General features: G+C 35.6%; 5 protein-coding genes across 9 annotated transcripts; 3 read left to right on the top strand and 2 right to left on the bottom strand.

The window, feature by feature from the left end:
• Positions 1 to 261: 261 nt before the first annotated feature.
• Positions 262 to 1,967, top strand: LOC135126253 (dnaJ homolog subfamily C member 21). The gene has a single exon (XM_064052168.1). The coding sequence runs from the start codon at positions 376 to 378 to the stop codon at positions 1,909 to 1,911; it is 1,536 nt and encodes a 511-aa protein (XP_063908238.1). The 5' UTR covers positions 262 to 375; the 3' UTR covers positions 1,912 to 1,967.
• Positions 1,960 to 6,882, bottom strand: LOC135126258 (LHFPL tetraspan subfamily member 2 protein). 2 transcript variants are annotated; one of them, XM_064052175.1, is made up of 5 exons: positions 6,677 to 6,882; positions 6,274 to 6,610; positions 6,117 to 6,227; positions 5,792 to 6,056; positions 1,960 to 2,251 (listed from the first exon to the last, which is right to left on the bottom strand). In XM_064052175.1, the coding sequence occupies exons 2-4, from the start codon at positions 6,569 to 6,571 to the stop codon at positions 5,800 to 5,802; spliced, it is 666 nt and encodes a 221-aa protein (XP_063908245.1). In that variant the 5' UTR covers positions 6,572 to 6,610; positions 6,677 to 6,882; the 3' UTR covers positions 1,960 to 2,251; positions 5,792 to 5,799. The 2 variants fall into 2 exon arrangements, with proteins under 2 accessions (XP_063908245.1, XP_063908244.1); XM_064052174.1 differs by having other exon boundaries at positions 6,789 to 6,882.
• On the top strand, positions 6,638 to 7,952 carry LOC135126259 (putative gamma-glutamylcyclotransferase CG2811). 3 transcript variants are annotated; one of them, XM_064052177.1, is made up of 4 exons: positions 6,638 to 6,741; positions 6,877 to 7,100; positions 7,474 to 7,720; positions 7,788 to 7,952. In XM_064052177.1, the coding sequence occupies exons 1-4, from the start codon at positions 6,698 to 6,700 to the stop codon at positions 7,843 to 7,845; spliced, it is 573 nt and encodes a 190-aa protein (XP_063908247.1). In that variant the 5' UTR covers positions 6,638 to 6,697; the 3' UTR covers positions 7,846 to 7,952. The 3 variants fall into 3 exon arrangements, with proteins under 3 accessions (XP_063908247.1, XP_063908248.1, XP_063908246.1); XM_064052178.1 differs by having other exon boundaries at positions 6,639 to 6,741; positions 7,778 to 7,952; XM_064052176.1 differs by having other exon boundaries at positions 6,639 to 6,741; positions 7,474 to 7,952.
• LOC135126257 (protein CDV3 homolog) lies at positions 7,855 to 9,339 on the bottom strand. 2 transcript variants are annotated; one of them, XM_064052171.1, is made up of 4 exons: positions 8,856 to 9,339; positions 8,589 to 8,807; positions 8,358 to 8,539; positions 7,855 to 8,246 (listed from the first exon to the last, which is right to left on the bottom strand). In XM_064052171.1, exons 1-4 carry the CDS (start codon positions 9,060 to 9,062, stop codon positions 8,105 to 8,107), a joined length of 750 nt encoding a protein of 249 aa, XP_063908241.1. In that variant the 5' UTR covers positions 9,063 to 9,339; the 3' UTR covers positions 7,855 to 8,104. The 2 variants fall into 2 exon arrangements, with proteins under 2 accessions (XP_063908241.1, XP_063908243.1); XM_064052173.1 differs by having other exon boundaries at positions 8,889 to 9,332.
• Positions 9,340 to 9,420: 81 nt separating this feature from the next.
• LOC135126255 (uncharacterized) lies at positions 9,421 to 11,273 on the top strand. Its single transcript, XM_064052169.1, has 9 exons — positions 9,421 to 9,565; positions 9,615 to 9,744; positions 9,798 to 9,914; positions 9,966 to 10,137; positions 10,190 to 10,272; positions 10,324 to 10,542; positions 10,593 to 10,773; positions 10,820 to 10,905; positions 10,964 to 11,273. Exons 1-9 carry the CDS (start codon positions 9,479 to 9,481, stop codon positions 11,209 to 11,211), a joined length of 1,323 nt encoding a protein of 440 aa, XP_063908239.1. The 5' UTR covers positions 9,421 to 9,478; the 3' UTR covers positions 11,212 to 11,273.
• The last annotated feature ends 5,737 nt before the right edge of the window (positions 11,274 to 17,010 follow it).

The raw sequence follows: 17,010 nt of genomic DNA, 5'->3' as shown, positions 1-17,010 counted from the left end.
ACCAACCAGCAGTACTGAAACAAGTTAACCACAGATAGTTAAAATCCACAATCACTGCTTACGCACCATAAAAAAACACACAATTCCACCACATTCAAGTCTTCCTAATTGAAACAAAAATCAAAATTGACCTGCATCACAAACACAACGTTACTCTTAATAGAATTTTCTTTGATACCGCTGATCGTCAAGGCTCCACAACTGCACAACGTATCACAAAAGTCCCCAACTTGCCACCGTATAAAAACACACTTCGACCTGTCAAAATTACACAATAGGGGCTGGATCCTGCTTTGACAACTTGTCACTCTTCAGAAAGGTTAGGTGTCCACATTTCCAAATCCTTTAATCAAAACACACGTTCTTTCCCCAACGATGAAGTGCCATTACGAAATTCTCAATGTTCCTCGAGACGCCGACCTGCCCGAAATCAAATCGGCGTACCGAAAATTCGCCCTTAAGTGGCACCCCGACAAGAACCTCAACAACACCGACTACGCCAAGGAGCAGTTTCAGCTGGTGCAGCAAGCCTACGAGGTGCTCAGTGACCCCCAGGAACGGGCTTGGTACGACAAACACCGCGAGCAAATCCTTCGAGGCGCCAATTCCGAGTTCGAAGACAACAGTCTCGACCTATTCCAGTTTTTCACGACGACTTGCTTCAAGGGTTATGGAGATGACGAGAAGGGCTTCTACGCGGTGTATCGCAACGTTTTCGACCAAATTATCAAAGAAGATATTGAGTTTATGGACGATAAGGAGGAGTTTTGTGACGTGCCGCGATTCGGGGGCTCGCAGAGTGACTACGACGAGGTAGTGGGGCCGTTCTACTCGTACTGGTCGAGTTATTGCACGAAAAAGAGTTACGTGTGGTTGGATCCGTACGACATTAAGGAGATTCGCGATAGAAAAATATTTAAAGCGGCGGAGAAAGAGAATAAGAAGGTTAGAATGAAAGCGAAAAAGGAGAGGAATGAGGAGGTGAGGAATCTTGTGGCTTTTGTGAGGAAGAGGGACAAGCGGGTGCAGGAGCGGACGAAGTTGATGGAGGCGAAGGTTTTGGAGAACAGGCAGAAGCAGGAGGTGTTGAGTAAACAGAGGAGGATGGAGAGGAAGAAACAGTTGAATGAGTCGGGGGCGCAGGCTGAGTGGACCAAGTTTGATAACGTAAAGTCGGAGTTGGAGGAGATTGAGAAACATTTGGTGGAGCAGTTTGGTGAGGAGGTGTCGGATTCTGAAGAAGAAGAGGAAGACTGCAGTGATCTCTACTGTGTGGCGTGTAATAAAGTATTTAAAACCCCGAGAGCGTTAGAAAATCACGAATCCAGTAAGAAACATAGAGAAAATGTGGAAAAATTGAAACTGATTATGATGGAAGAAGAAGAAGAAGAAGGATACGACGACGAGGAAGAAGAGGAAGTTGGGGAGGATGCAATAGTGGCAGAAGTAGATAATTCACCACTTGAGGAACTCAGTGAAGACGACTCAGAAAACTCAGTGGAACGAACAAAAAAGCAGAAAAAGAAAAATAAAAAAGCTAGGAATATTTTAACAGTTAATAATGAGGAAGACACGAATTGCGAGCTTGACGTACCGAAAGTTGTAGACTCTGATGATAATTTTGATTTTGAGTCGAGAAAAAAGCAGAAAAAGAAGAACAAAAAGCAGGGTAAAACTAAAAATGTGAGTGAAGAAAAAACTGAAGAAGAAGAAAATATTGCACAGGATATTAAAAACAGTAAAAAGAAGCAGTCAAAAAAAGAAAAGAAAAACGTAACTAGTGAAGAAATAGACTTAAGTCACTGTTGTGTAACGTGCAAGTCAAATTTTCCCTCAAAGAATAAGTTGTTTGACCATTTGAAGAAAACAGGGCATGGGGTTTACGTAAATAAAACTAAGAACGCCAAATAATTTATTTATTTAAATTTGTTAATTTAATTTTTCAATAAAACTCACGTATTTCGAAATTTTTTATTGAACACTATATATTTTGGAGTCCTAGGTATAACTGCAAGGCTAAATAATGCATATATCAACTTAAAAATAAAATTTTTGGTATAAAAAGTACAAAACTAATAAACATACTCTTAAAATAAGTACAAAATAGCAGTACAATGCAGAGAGCACCATAGACGAAATAAAATATCACTTGTATAAACAGTAACAAAACTTGTTCCCATGAGATTACAATAAGGCACTGGTTAGTACCGTTTTGGTATGCGATGACGAGTATTAAACTTATGCCACTTGCCTGAAACAAACGACGTGACGATTTTAATTTATTAAAATAATCTCAAATTCAATTTATTAATACAAATTTAATTGAACAAGAGTTCAAAAATTTTTTCTTTATATACATATTATTCTTTGATCCATTTTAAACATGTTTTTATTTCTTGTTGAGAAATAAGGATTTTGTAATTAAGGTCCGCCTCCTTGGCTCACGACAAATAAATAAAACTTCACTACTGAGATAGGGCGGGTGGGCGGGGTTTATATTTTGCATTTTTTTCTTAATATGTGTAGTCATCTTTTCACAAGAAACTTAAAACATGTTTAAAATTGTAAATTTGTATACGGAAATATCGATTTTGCAATTACGCTCCGCCCCTCGACTTACAACGGATAAAAAAATCATTAGAATTGAGCTAGGGTGGGTGGGCGGGGCTTATATTTTGCATTTTTTTTCTTAATAAACATAATCATCTTTCCACAACAAAAAATTTAAAACATAGTTAAAATGGTACACTTTTGCAACGAAATATGGATTTTGCAATTAACTGCAAAATCAATGTTTCCCTATACACATTTACTATTTTTAAAATGTTTCAAGTTTCTTGTGGTGAAAAGATGACTACACATATTAAGAAAAAAAAGGCAAAATGTAGACCCGCCCACCCACCCGATCTCAATTGCGATGAATGTTTTATTCATCGTGAGCTGAAGGGCGAAATTTAGTTTGCAAAATCCTCATTTCTCTACAAGAAATTGCCATATGAAATTTGTTTTAAAAGGGTGGAAATTTTTAGAGAAATATTTATGGAAAAACATATTTCATATGATAATTTTCTGTAGAGAAATGAAGATTTTGCAGTTAAACTCCGCCCTTCGGTCTGATTAGGAATGAAAAATTCATCACAATTGAGATCGGGTGGGTGGGTGGGGCTTAATTTTTGTTTATTTTTTTTAATATATAGAGGTTTCTTTCAACAACAGGAAAGTTAAACATGTTTTCAGTTTCTTGTTGGGAAAAGAAGACTTCTTATATTAAAAAAATGGACAAAATATATGCCCCGCCCACCCACCCCTGCGTCTATTGTGATGAATGTTTTATTCATCATGAGCTGAAGGGCGGAGTTTAGTTTGCAAAATCCTCATTTCTCTACAAGAAATTGCCATATGAAATATGTTTTTAAAAGGGTAGAATTTTTTAAAGAAATATTGAAGTAAAAACATATTTCATATGATAATTTCTTGTAGGAAAATGTGGATTTTGCAGTTAAACTCCGCCCTTCGATCTAATTACGAATGAAAAACTAATCACAATTGAAATCGGGCGGGTGGGTGGGCCTTAATTTTTGTTTTGTTTTTTTTTTTAATATATAGACTTTTCTGTCAATAACAAGAAAGTTAAACATGTTTTCAGTTTCTTGTTGGGAAAAGAAGACTTCATATATTAAGATAAAATGGACAAAATATATGCCCCGCCCACCCACCCCTGTCTCTATTGTGATGAATGTTTTATTCATCATGAGTTGAGGGGCGAAGTTTAGTTTGCAAAATCCTCATTTGTTTACAAGAAATTGCAATATGAAATATGTTTTTAAACGGGTAGAATTTTTTAGAGAAACATTGATGTAAAAACATATTTCATATGATAATTTCTTGTAGGAAAATGAGGATTTTGCAGTTCAACTCCGCCCTTCGGTCTGATTAGGAATGGAAAACTTATCACAATTGAGATCGGGGCGGGTGGGTGGGCCTTAATTTTTGTTTGTTTTTTTTTTAAAATATAGAGTTTTCTTTCAACAACAGGAAAGTTAAACATGTTTTCAATTTGTTGTTGGGAAAAGAAAACTTCTTATATTAAGAAAAAATGGACGAAATATATGCCCCGCCCACCCACCCCTGTGTCTATTGTGATGAATGTTTTATTCATCATGAGCTGAAGGGCGAAGTTTAGTTTGAAAAATCCTCATTTCTCTACCAAAAATTGCCATATAAAATATGTTTTGAAAGGATAGAATTTTTTTGAGAAATATTAATGTAAAAACATATTTCATGATAATTTCTTGTAGAGAAATGAGGATTTTGCAGTTAAACTCCCCCCTTCGGTCTGATTAGGAATGAAAAACTTATCACAATTGAGATAGGGGCGGGTGGGTGGGGCTTAATTTTTGTTTGTTTTTTTAATATATAGAGTTTTCTTTCAACAACAGGAACGTTAAACATGTTTTCAGTTCCTTGTTGGGAAAAAAAAGACTTCTTATATTAAGAAAAAATGAACAAAATATAAGCCCCGCCCACCCACCCCTGTCTCTATTGTAATGAATATTTTATTCATTATGAGCTGAAGGGCGAAGTTTAGTGTGCAAAATCCTCATTTCTCTACAAGAAATTGCCATATGAAATATGATTTTAAAAGGGTAGAATTTTTTAGAGAAATATTGATGTAAAGACATATTTCATATAATTTCTCGTAGAGAAATGAGGATTTTGCAGTTAAACTCCGCCCTTCTGTCTGATTAGGAATGAAAAACTCATCACAATTGAGATCGGGGCGGGTGGGCGGGGCTTAATTTTTGTTTCTTTTTTTAATATATAGTTTTCTTTCAACAACAGAAAAGTTAAACATGTTTTCAGTTTCTTGTTGGGAAAAAAACTTTTTATATTTAAAAAAATGGACAAAATATATGCCCCGCCCACCCACCCCTGTCTCTATTGTGATGAATGCTTTATTCATCGTGAGCTGAAGGGCGAAGTTTAGTTGCAAAATTCTCAGTTTTCTACAAGAAATTGCTATATGAAATATGTTTTTAAAAGGATACAATTTTTTAGAGAAATATTGATGTTAAATTAAACTCCGCCCTTCATAGGAATAAAAACTCATCACAATTGAGATCGGGACGGGTGGGTGGTGATTAATTTTTGTAATTTTTTTTTATATACGTAGTTTTCTTTTAACAATTTTTTGGCGCAAAAAACAAGAGATATAATAAAAAAAAAACATAAAGTCAATCTATTATCCAATAATTTTGGACTCTACTCCTAAACTTGTACTTTCTCGTTCTTTTTCGAAAAACTGAAAAATCTAAAAATTGAAAACTCATGAAAATTAAAAATTGAAAACTCGTGAAATTTTAAATCTAAAAACTGCAGAATCTACAAATTTAATGAGTTACAGATAGCAAAATTGAAGAAAGAAAACTTGAAAAAACTGAAACTGAAACGAAAAATTGCACATGGAAAAATGAAAAATTGAAAACTTGGGAAACTCACATCGAAAAATTGCCAAATCTAGAAATTGAATTGAAAAGTTGAACAATTTAAACTTGAAAACTAGAAAAAATGAAGGAAGCTCCGCCCCATTGGCTCACGCCGAATAAAAAAAATCACCACAATTGAGATAGGGCGGGCGGGCGGGGCTCCATTTCGTCTTCGATTGATCGTTTGTTGCCACATATCTCGAGATTGTGCAAAATACAAAATTGGCCACTTCCGGGCGTTCCACTAATTTATGACTTGCAGCCAGGCAGCCACAAAGAGCTGCCGCTGGTACGAGACAACTTACCGCTTTTTTCAGGCCAGACATATAAGAGTTTGCCCCTCATAAATTTGATCTTGCACTTTATCACTGCTGGTGGAATTTTCCGCAGGAAGAGACAGACATGCTGAGACGAACGCCAATAAAGTGCCCCCGACCGCTAAACCCAGCCCCATTCCGAGACTGCAGTCCCCGGGGTAAAAGGGCGACGCTTGTCTTCCACACAGGTCCTGGACCCTTCCAACCCCCCAACCCATCGGATGCAACATCACGCCCAAAATGAAACAAATACCTAAAATTGAAAAAAATACAATTGTTACACATCAAAAAAAAAAAAAAAAATTTGTGAAACCTGCAACCGCCTGTGCCGCCCCAGACAACGTGAATATGCTTTTCTTGAATATACTTTGAATGCAGCAACTTAGCACACTTGTCATGACGGTGATGGACATTATTATGAGTCCTAGAAGAATTCTTAGCTTGAATTATATTTAAAATTTAGATCATACCAATGACTATGAAGACTGTGGCGGCCTTCCACACTGCCGGATACACGTACGAATCCGTGGCTAGTCCCCCCACACCGATGACAGTGCATGAAGCCCATTCAACGTTAATCGGTTTACTACATTTCGTGTAAACCCCCACACTGGGAGTGTACACAACGGTTTCATTACCAAATTTCGCCGATTTCTCATCGGAGACGAGCCACACGGGGCTCACCAGCGCCGCTAACACCAACAGTGTAGCCAACAGACTCGACGCCATCCAGAGCACACTCCGACCCGTCACAATCAAATACCACATCTTGCTGTTATCTGGAGCTCATTTGGTCGACTGGCGGGGCTAAAACAACGCCAAATTAAACAATCCTAATCCCTCTTACTTTATTAACAAAATATTTAAATTTACCGCGTCATAATACCACTTTGAATGCTCGCTTGTTATCTCCTCGTGGTCAGGTACAAAGTAGAACGGTACGTTGCTGTTATTAATAAAGTAATTAATTAGTGTGTTTTCCTACCTGTTCAATTTTAATTGATGGGTGTGTTTGACAACCACACCCTCTGTCAAACGATCAGCTGATTTGCATTACCCATAAAAAATCGTAGGGGCGCTATTGGAAGAGCAGGGGGCAGGTCCGTACTGGGAAGGATGAGCCGCTTGCACAAGGTTTTTGTGTACGGGACGCTGAAAAGGGGGGAACCGAACCATGGCTGGTTTTCGAAGGATGCCGGGGGTTATTTCAAGTTTATGGGTGAGGCGAAGACTGTGGAGAAGTATCCGCTGATTATTGGGACCAAATATAACATTCCGTTTCTGTTGTATAGTCCAGGTAATTATAAACGAATAATAATAAAATTGGGGTCTATAAATTTTGACTTCATTTTTAAAATCTGTCACTTTTTAAATTTGCTCGAAGTTGGCGTTACAGAATGACCAACATAAAATGTGATACTAAAAGAGTTGTGATTAAAATAAATTACGACAAAATATAATCGTATTTTAGAATTTTTATATAGTTTACGATAGGTGAAGTAGAAAGTGTAATATTTGTGATTATTGCTTGAAAACACAGAGTTTAAGATAGCCCGATAAAAAGTTACCAAACAGATTTACTAGGGATTTTTGTTATTAAAATAAGGTCAGGTCAGATTATGTCAAATCAGGTCAGGTCAGGTTAAATCAGTTCAGTCTTTTTTTTGTAGGAGAAGGAACTAATGTTAAAGGTGAACTATACGAAGTCAACGACAAAGTCTTCGCTAATTTGGATATCCTGGAGGACCACCCGAACTACTACATACGAGAAGAACGCGAAGTACAGTGCTTAGAAGACAACAAAAAAGTCACAACTTGGATTTATTTCATCAAAAACTTTAAAAGCGAGCTTTTAAAACAAACCACCTTCGAGTCTTATAGCAGTGAAGGCCCCCACGGTCTTAAATACGTGTCAAGGTACTTGCGTGACGACTCGTCGAACCATAGACTAGATATTTTTCCTTCTGAAAAAAGTTGATTTCAGCGAAGACAGCACGCTCGAAGACCTCGACGCAAACTCCGCTAGCCAGGGAAAAAAATAAACTTGCCAAAATGTTTGTAAATTTATTTTGTAAAAAAAGATAACTTTTAAACCAAAAATTCTGAGACCTAAACAATAGTTTAATAAAATTTCCTAGGTTTTCTTTTAGCTACAATTTCATTAAAAAACAGAATTCAACATAAAATTTAAGGTAGTTGGGACAGACTTTGAGAATTGCCTGAAATGGGACATCCATCTTGTTTTCCACAGTCAATACGGCCATCACTTATTAGAAACACGTCTCTAACTAATACGAATCACTAGCTATCGCTAAGAGTATTGTAGCGATTTTCGAGAGACAGCTTAGGGCCCTGCCCCGAACTCGCTTTCGCCTGCTCTACTTGCCGGTGGGATCCCGCCCTGCTGTGCTGCACTACTTCAAAAGTTCCTTCACTACGATTTCTGGAAGAGAAACACAAATCACTAGAGCTTTGTTTACAAAACTTTACTTGTTAGTTACATGTTATTTACAATCGTTACATCACTATATACATTAGTTAGTAATTCGCTTACTTCCTATGGTCACTCGTTTTCGATAACGTGGGGAAAAATTCTTCATTGTGGATATCTGGAGCAGCTTTTGATCGTAGGCGACTAGGTTGAACCGGGGCTTGCTGTGACTGGTTCCGCATACTCGGCGGCACGTAGGCGCCCCCGATGGTCTTAACTGGCGGCGCTTCTGGTTTCTTCTCCACCTTAAACAAACACAATTACCACGATTAAACTACAGAGCGCGATACCGACCTTGACGGGTTCCTCTTGCACTTCGACGTCCACCCGCTTCCACGGCCCCACTTTCTTCTCGTTGTCTGGTCCTGCCTCGTCGCACCCTGTTTGCTGTTCGGTGCTGGCTTCCGTGGCGCCCGTGCTGCCCTCGGGGGGCGACGCTATTGTCAGATTACCGATTTTGAGCCCGCTGTAGTCTTTCTTTTCCTCTTCGAAGTCCTTCCATTCGTCCTGGTCCTGGAAAAAAGGTACAATATGGCCTCAAACGCTCCTAACCACACTCGCTTCCAACACCACTTTATCGCGCTCAATTCTTACATGCACCGGCGTGGAAGTCTCATCTCCCTCTGGCACGCGTTCTTTTTTCAGTTTCTCGGATTTCTTTGCGTTGTCTTCGAGTTTTTTTGCTACTTCATCAGTCGTTGAAAACTTCTTCGTGTTCTTGGACTTCTTGCGGTCTTTCTTCGCAAAAAAGTCGTCTAGATCGGCCATCGCAGGAGTTTTGGGCAATTTCACTTACAAAATCCTGGGTTTTGCCAGTTTTTTTTACTAAATTTTACTACACACACTTCGAGGGTACTTCGACGGAAATCCAAAAGGGGCTGCGACCTGCTTTACCGACGCAGGTGACAGATCCCGGCGGACATAATTCTCGTGAGTGCGAATTGGCTGCGGGAAAGTTCCATTAGACAAAAAAGTAGCACGGCGGGACAGGATGGGCTTCAATTTAATTCTAGCCCACGAAATTAATTCACACACACACTTATTGTGAAGACATTGACACCGTGATTATAAATTAAACTATTTAAAATGTTATCTTTACGTCACTTTATCACCTCAATCAGAGGAAACTGTTATCTAATCTGATTGTCTCAATATTCGTTCGTCAATAGAATTATCCTTCAAACATGAAATTTCTCCTTTTATTTCTTTGTGTGGTGAAAATTCTTCGTGCTCAAGAAGACGCCGTCCTCTGCTCTGGCCAAACATGCTCTGTGAGTGTTTGTTTCCGAATTCTGTTTGATGTTTTTGGTCAATTTTCAGACCTACATAACTGAAAACCCTTGTGCTGCGCTTCCCGAAAAATGCAAAATACAAAATTCGACATACAACGGGCTGTTCTTACCGTCTCCGGATCCTTGCGGCTGTTGTCAGTATTGTCTGGAAAACCTAAGTATGACACAAACCCAATAAATATTTAATCAGTTTCTAGAAGCTAGTTTTTAGATGAAAACGAATTCTGCGCAAGAGGCGAAGTCGGGGGCTTAATTCCAGAATCGATTTGTGGTCCAGGACTTACGTGTTTTCAGGACGTTCAAGGTGCAGACAGCAGATGCGTAAAAAGTGAGTACATATGTAAGAGAAAATTAAATCAAAAATAATAAAATTTTCCAGTGACGGATGCAGTGACTAAGGATGACACGTTATCAACTCTTTATCCATGTAGCAAAGCACAAGCCGACTACGACAAAAGAAGGGAGGAGGAAACTTCTGGTTTTTTGGAAACGCGTCCGGACTGTGACGACGATGGTCTATACCAACCATACAAATGCGTACTCGGGCAAACGTGTGTTCTTTTCATTATTATATTGCAACATACTGTACACGCAAAATTTTAGGTGTTTCTGCGTAGACAAACTAGGAAAGAGAATTTTTGGAGAGATTCCTTTTACTAGCACAGCAGATCTGAATCTAAAATGCGGTACGTAAATACAAATATAAATCCGTTAAACCCAAGACTGTTTTTTTTCAGAGTGTTCCCGAAAATACCACGAGGTTCTAAAATTCTTCGACAAGACCGCCCTACATCCGAACCAACACTTCCGGTGCGCCTCCAACGGCGACTACGACACGATTCAGTGCATAGGGGACGCTTGCATGTGCACAGATGCCCAGGACGGGGCCCCGACTTTTCCCAATGAAGCCCCCGTAAACATATCGTTGATTTCCAGCACAACTTTACCCAATTGTTGTAAGACTTTTCTAAACAAGTGTAGGCCGTCAATTCACGTGATGTTACAGTCAAGAAAAACCTCCACAAAACCAACAAATACTACCACGCTTGCGCCGAAAAATATTTGAGCATTTTGGAAGAGCTTGAGGGCTACAAAAGCGACGGTTACGACACTGTTTTCGAAATGGAGGAGTACCCAAAGTGCGACCTGGAGGGACAATATGCACCGGTGCAGAAGAACGAGACGACGTAAGTGTGATTGATTTTTTTGACTTTTTTTGAGCGACGTTTTCAGAGATCCTGTGTATTATTATTGCTCGTTTCCTAACGGGACGCAGATCGGTGAGTACCAAGGGAGCGACGAGACGGACATGGACTGCAGTACGTTGAAATAAAGACGGAAATAGTGGGCTTAAATTTGTTTAATGGTTGGTTTTAGATTGTGCAAGAACTTTGCTTCTGATGGAGGGCGCACTCGAAAAACCGCAGTGTTGCCAGAATGGCAATTTTAATCCCGTCCAGTGCAGAAGAGGGACGTGTTATTGCGTTGATGCTGATGGGAGTCAAGATGTCAACAAGCCGGAGAATACGGAAGGTGAAATAGAAGTTAGCATATATGAAAAGACAAATCTGTTTTGTTATAAGGAAGACGAGCAACAAAAATGTGCAGGAACTGCGTCGATTTAACACGCCAGGAAAAATTTTAATAAAACTCTAGCAATAATAAATTATTTTATGATATTAATAAAGCTGCATTTTTATTTCAAAACCTGATGTAATAGTGTGTTATGTACGTTTTTTTTTTTTTGGTTGATTGACGTCATTGCAATTATAAGGTGGATTATAAAGTCGTTACTAATGTTTGAAATACCGGTCTGAGAACTAATTGAATTGTGTTGAGAGTTTCTTCGACGGAACAATTCGAAATAGTTGTTACTTAATCGTAACACGCATGGTAAATATTGCGTAAATAAGTAATGTAGAATCAGGACAAAACGAACGTCAATTACCTAAAAAAATTAATGTAACAAGCATAATCCGTGAGAGTTACGTAAAATACGTACATAATTACCTACATCGAAAATTTAAAATGGTTAAATTTTTTCTATTGCGTATAAACCTACTGGAAGAAATGTCGAGTTTACTCTGTATCTGTTGTTTATTTAATATTTCTAGTTTCTATGGAATTAAGAGAAGTCAATAAAAAAATACTTCACACTTGATTCATGTCTGGATTTTCTTTAGTGAGAAGTTCATTCGTTGTATCGATCCAGATGATTTTCTAAGGAAAAATTATATTTGCTATCTATATGAAGAAATAATCCATTTCTTGTGCACCACTTTAACTTAATTATTTAACACGCATGTCCTAATCTGCACATAGTACTATTCGAAGAGATAATCAAACTCGGCCACCAATCCCCGAACGTAAGAACAAAATTCGCATATTCGCAAATTGCAAATATCGTTGCGCTTGTCAGACATTGAGAACAACATGCGCAGAACCGAACAATCTAAAAATCGAAGAATTGGAAAACCAAAAAATCTAAACCGAGAACTTAAAAAATCGAATAATCGAGAAATCAAAACATCAAGGAAAACAAAAAAATTGACGGAAAATCTAGAACTTAAAAATTGAAAAATTAAAATACCTATCGAAAAATTGAAAAACCGAGAAATCGAAACACCAAAAATTGAAGAACCGAAACATTGCAAAATTCCAGAACTGAAATACTGAAAAACTGAAAAATGGAAGGAAAATTGAAAAATCGAAAAAGTGAAAAAATTCAAAACTGAAATCTTGAAATTTCGAAAAATTTAGAAACGTCAAAAATTGAAAACTGAAAAATAAAAAAATATAAAAATCGTAAAACTGAAATATCGGAAAATTGAGGAATTGAAAAATGAAGAAATTCGAGAAACCGAAAATATGAAGAATCGTGAAATCGAAGAATCGATAAATTGAAAAATCCCAATAGTAATATGTCGAAAAATTGAGAAATCGAAATCGAGCAAAACTGAAGTATCGTAAAGTTAATAAATTGAAAAACTGAAAATTTTTGAAAAAAAAAATCGTATTAAAAACTAAAAATTCAAAAAATCGAGAAATTGAACAATCAAAAAATCAAAACATTGAAATCCCAGTAAGTTGATAAATATGAAAATTTAAGAATTGAACAACAAAAAAGTCTAAACCTGAAAACTCAGAAAATCGAATGATCGAGAACTCAAAACATCAAAGAAAACAAAAAATCTAAAATTTAAAGATTCGACAAATTGAAAAATCATAGAAATGAAAAATCGAAAAGTCGAGATAGTGAGAAATCTAAAAATCTAAAACTTTAAAAACTGAAAAATTAAAATATCGAAAAATTTAAAAACCGAGAAAACACAATATCAAAAATTTGAAAATTTGCAAAATCCCAGAACTGAAATACTGAAAAACTGAAAAATGGAAGGAAAATTGAAAAATCGAAAAAGTGAAAAAATTCAAAACTGAAATCTTGAAAAACATAAAAATGGAAAGAAAATTGAAGAATCGGAAAAGTGAAAAAATCCAAAACTGAAACATTGAAAAATTCAGAAATCGAAAAATTGAAAAATCACAATTGAAGAAAGAATTGAAAAATCAAGAAATAGAGAAATGGGAAAATCAAAAAATCAGTTAATCGAAAAATTGAAAAATCGAAAAATTTAGAAACGTCAAAAATTGAAAACTAAAAAATAAAAAAAATTTAAAGTCGTAAAACTGAAATATCGGAAAATTGAGAAATCGAAAAATGAAGAAATTCGAGAAACCGAAAATATGAAGAATCGAGAAATCGAAGAATCGATAAATTGAAAAATCCCAACAGTAATATGTCGAAAAATTGAGAAATCGAAATCGAGCAAAATTGAAGTATCGTAAAGTTAATAAATTGAAAAACTGAAAATTTTTGAAAAAAAAAATTGTATCAAAAACTAAAAATTCAAAAAATCGATAAATTGAAAAATCAAAAAATGAAAACATTGAATTCCCAGTAAGTTGATAAATAGGAAAATTTAAAAAACAAAAATTTTAAAAATCCAAGAATTGAACAACAAAAAAAACCCAAGCCTGAAAACTCAGAAAATCGAATGATCGAGAACTCAAAACATCAAAGAAAAAAAAAATCTAAAATTTAAAAATTCGACAAATTGAAAAATCATGGAACGGAAAAATCGAAAAGTCGAGATAGTGAGAAATCTAAAAATCTAAAACTTTAAAAACTGAAAAATTAAAATATCGAAAAATTTAAAAACCGAGAAAACACAATATCAAAAATTTGAAAAATTGAAGAAACGAAATATTGCAAAATTCCAAAGCTGAAATCTTGAAAAACCTAAAAATGGAAGAAAAATTAAAGAATCGAAACAGTGAAAAAATCCCAAACTGAAACATTGAAAAATTGAGAAATGGAGAAATGGGAAAATAAAAAAAATGGTCTAAAGAGTTTCGACAGTACTTCCCTCGCTATCGGAAACGTGACGACTGCATGCCTATTATGTTTTCTTTTTCACATTAGATTTCAAAGCATTGGGTTCTGTAGTTCCTGATTAACTCAATAAAATAAATTTACGCATTCATTAATTTTTGGGGTCATCCTGTATATGCAAATCCAAAAAACATTAATGGAATGATAAATCACAAGAAGAGACTCATCATATTGTATACAATTTAGATAGGATTTATTCAGCAAAATGTTGAGATGACGTCATCAATTTTTTAGAGGGGATAAGTAAATATATTGTGACTAAAACGGTGATGGTTTAATAACAGAAAAATATTGTTCGTCTATGAAACAAGCTCGTCTTAGACAAAGTATTCGTAAAACAATATGTCGTAAAAAAATGTACGTATGCTGGTCCCGACTGCGATTATGGTTTAAATATTTTTTAGAAAATCCTGTCATGGATGTAGAAACATTTGTGACAGCCAAAGAGGTTTTTTGAGAAAATTATCTTTGAATTTAGACCAAATTGAAATAGACACTAGGCAACAGGCACATTTGGGCAAAAGAAAGAGAAATTAGGGTTACGGCTTCAAATTTTGGACGTATTTACAAACTTAGACCGACTACAGCAATAGCTAAAACTGTGGAGTCTCTGTTGTACAGTGCATTTAGAGGTAATAGTCATACATACTATGGACAGCAAAGTGAGGAAAAAGCTGTCAAGTGTTTTGAAATAAATAAAAATATAAAAACTGAAACTGGATTGTTTATTTCAAAACAATTTCCTTACTTGGCTGCTAGTCCAGACAGGGTTCTAGAGGATAGGAGTGCATTAGTGGAAATTAAATGCCCTTCAAAATCGCAAGATTTGTCTCGCGAAGAAGCGGTTAGAAAAAAAAAATCAAATGTTATACATTGACAGACAGATAATTGAAACTAAAAAAAAATCATGATTACTACTTTCAAGTCCAGGGACAAATGCTTGTTACGGGTATTTCACAAGTTTATTTTGTTGTGTGGACACCCAGAGGAATTAATATAGAAAAAATTTATAAAGACGAAGAAATATGTAAAAAGATGGCAGATAAACTTGGCAGATTTTACTTTGGCGCATTATTGCCCGAAATAATTGATTCAAGAAGAAAGAGGAACCTGCCTTTGCGAGAGATTCTTTTTAAATAAATGAAATTTGTTTCTATTTTTTCATGTACTTTAATAATTTATTAGGAGTACATTTTTCATCACCAAGACTTGCATATTTTTATTATAAATATATTTTGAAAATGACCTCTCGGCAAATGAAAACATATACGAGCACTTTTTTCAAGTAAACAATGAAGGGAGAAGTTACTGGACGTAGGGCTTTTTTAAAGCACCTCCTTTCTGGGACAAGTAGTATATACCCTTAGCTACTTATACGTGTTAAACAAAAGCTGTATTTTATATATTTTTTATTATTATTATAAATATGTTTATTAGTTTTATTAATTAAGAAAGCAAAATATATATTAACAATAATATTACAATGAATTTTTAGTAATCATGTGTATTGAATTCAGGATCCTGAGTGGAGTAAAAATATTATAGTTCCCCAGTTTTAATTCAGTTTTATGATAGTACCTCTTTGCGTAAAAGTTAATTTCCTTAACAATAGATTACCACGGCCGGTCCTGGCGGCTTGTTATAAAACTGAGTTCCTTGCCATAAATTAGAAAAATCAGTCGAGAACTCTAACAATCAGCTTATGGTAAAACAGGCGATAAGGGTTTTACCTTTAAAGTCGCTTCCGTAAATTTTAGTGGTGCTCCTATCGGCAAAGTACTGAACCAACTGCTCAAATTCTGTCGAATTGATACCCATTTTTTTCAATAATTGTTAGTTTTTATTCAAACCTCTGCTAACCAATAGATCATTAATTTTCCTCTGATATTCCTGTTAAAATTATTCGACGTATTTTGCATTAATTTGTGATATATTTTGATTTTAATAAACACATTATTATTTAAACAAATTGTACCACTAACAAACATTTAAAGACTCTGCGCCCTGTAAAAAGTGATGTTTTATCCATGTGCGAATTTTCAAGCGATTCTATGATGGTTATGACTCAAAAAACTTGAAAAGAAAACATACAATGGTGCTTTTTTTACGATATTTCTCAGCCATATTTTTTAAATTGATTGAACTGGTCTCTGCGCTCTAGAATATAAAAAAAGCTGCAGTTTGATGTAGATACATCTATATTAATATCATTTTTTCATACAAAAAACCAAAAAAATGTTATACCTCGTCTAGCGATGTTCTCGTTTGCGGGTGGTACTCTTGGCCTTGCGTCAGCTTTTGGTCGTCGGGAAGGATTTTTTCGATAAATTACCGATCGCCTTTTTATGAAAATCTATCCAATGCTTTCTCGGTTTAAGGAGTCAACCCCTGCGTTCGTGACACGGATATTTTAAATGTATTTTGGGAAGTTTCTGAATCGGAACCACTTTTATCTGATTTCTTTGCAGTTGATCATTTTATTTTGGGTTTATTATTATATGATCCCGTTTTCTGATTATTCTGCCATAGTTTTGGGAAACCTCGCACTTCATGAGAATTTAATGTTCCCACCGTTGTTCATTTATGGTACTAATTTCTCAGCGTTTCGGTTTATTGAAAGACTATTAATTTTTTAGATTTTAAGGTTTTGATAATGGAACTCAATTGTTTGTTATGTAAGTTTAACCTCATGTTTTTTTAGATTTATATTTACTCATTTATTCTTTAATTACGCTTGCAATTTTATCTTTCAATATATGTATTAAAATGTTATATTTTCTTTAATCAGTAATCTACCGTCAAACATTTACACAGAGAATGATTCACGTTATTATGCGTTTGTTTAACTTCGTGCGTATTTAACCAAGTTCACGCCACTTGCCTTGACGAGAATGATTAGATTACTTTTATTTAGTCAATTCGATTTTTTTCTAAAAATTACGTTTGTCAAATCATCAAGACATAGGTGTTT

This window comes from Zophobas morio, unplaced genomic scaffold (assembly GCF_036711695.1).
Source record: "Zophobas morio isolate AGI-343-1 ecotype UQ-CSIRO unplaced genomic scaffold, CSIRO_AGI_Zmor_V1 ptg000010l, whole genome shotgun sequence".
Classification (NCBI taxonomy): Eukaryota; Metazoa; Arthropoda; class Insecta; order Coleoptera; family Tenebrionidae; genus Zophobas; species Zophobas morio.
Note: the sequence above shows the minus strand (reverse complement) of the source record. Positions and strands in the feature narration are given on the sequence as shown.

Excerpts from the sequence above, each read along its gene's own strand:
- LOC135126253 (XM_064052168.1), top strand. The coding sequence starts at position 376 with ATGAAGTGCCATTACGAAATTCTCAATGTTCCTCGAGACGCCGACCTG.
- LOC135126258 (XM_064052175.1), bottom strand. The coding sequence starts at position 6,571 with ATGTGGTATTTGATTGTGACGGGTCGGAGTGTGCTCTGGATGGCGTCG. Across the intron at positions 6,228-6,273 it reads CACAGTCTTCATAGTCATTG|GACTCATAATAATGTCCATC; the intron begins GTATGATCTAAA and ends GAATTCTTCTAG. Across the intron at positions 6,057-6,116 it reads GGCGGCACAGGCGGTTGCAG|GTATTTGTTTCATTTTGGGC; the intron begins GTTTCACAAATT and ends TTTCAATTTTAG.
- LOC135126259 (XM_064052176.1), top strand. The coding sequence starts at position 6,698 with ATGCTCGCTTGTTATCTCCTCGTGGTCAGGTACAAAGTAGAACG. Across the intron at positions 6,742-6,876 it reads GTCAGGTACAAAGTAGAACG|GGGCGCTATTGGAAGAGCAG; the intron begins GTACGTTGCTGT and ends AAAAAATCGTAG. Across the intron at positions 7,101-7,473 it reads GTTTCTGTTGTATAGTCCAG|GAGAAGGAACTAATGTTAAA; the intron begins GTAATTATAAAC and ends TTTTTTTTGTAG.
- LOC135126257 (XM_064052171.1), bottom strand. The coding sequence starts at position 9,062 with ATGGCCGATCTAGACGACTTTTTTGCGAAGAAAGACCGCAAGAAGTCC. Across the intron at positions 8,808-8,855 it reads GCGATAAAGTGGTGTTGGAA|GACCAGGACGAATGGAAGGA; the intron begins GCGAGTGTGGTT and ends CCTTTTTTCCAG. Across the intron at positions 8,247-8,357 it reads AAAACGAGTGACCATAGGAA|AAATCGTAGTGAAGGAACTT; the intron begins GTAAGCGAATTA and ends TTTCTCTTCCAG.
- LOC135126255 (XM_064052169.1), top strand. The coding sequence starts at position 9,479 with ATGAAATTTCTCCTTTTATTTCTTTGTGTGGTGAAAATTCTTCGTGCT. Across the intron at positions 10,138-10,189 it reads AAATGCGTACTCGGGCAAAC|GTGTTTCTGCGTAGACAAAC; the intron begins GTGTGTTCTTTT and ends GCAAAATTTTAG. Across the intron at positions 10,774-10,819 it reads GTGCAGAAGAACGAGACGAC|AGATCCTGTGTATTATTATT; the intron begins GTAAGTGTGATT and ends CGACGTTTTCAG.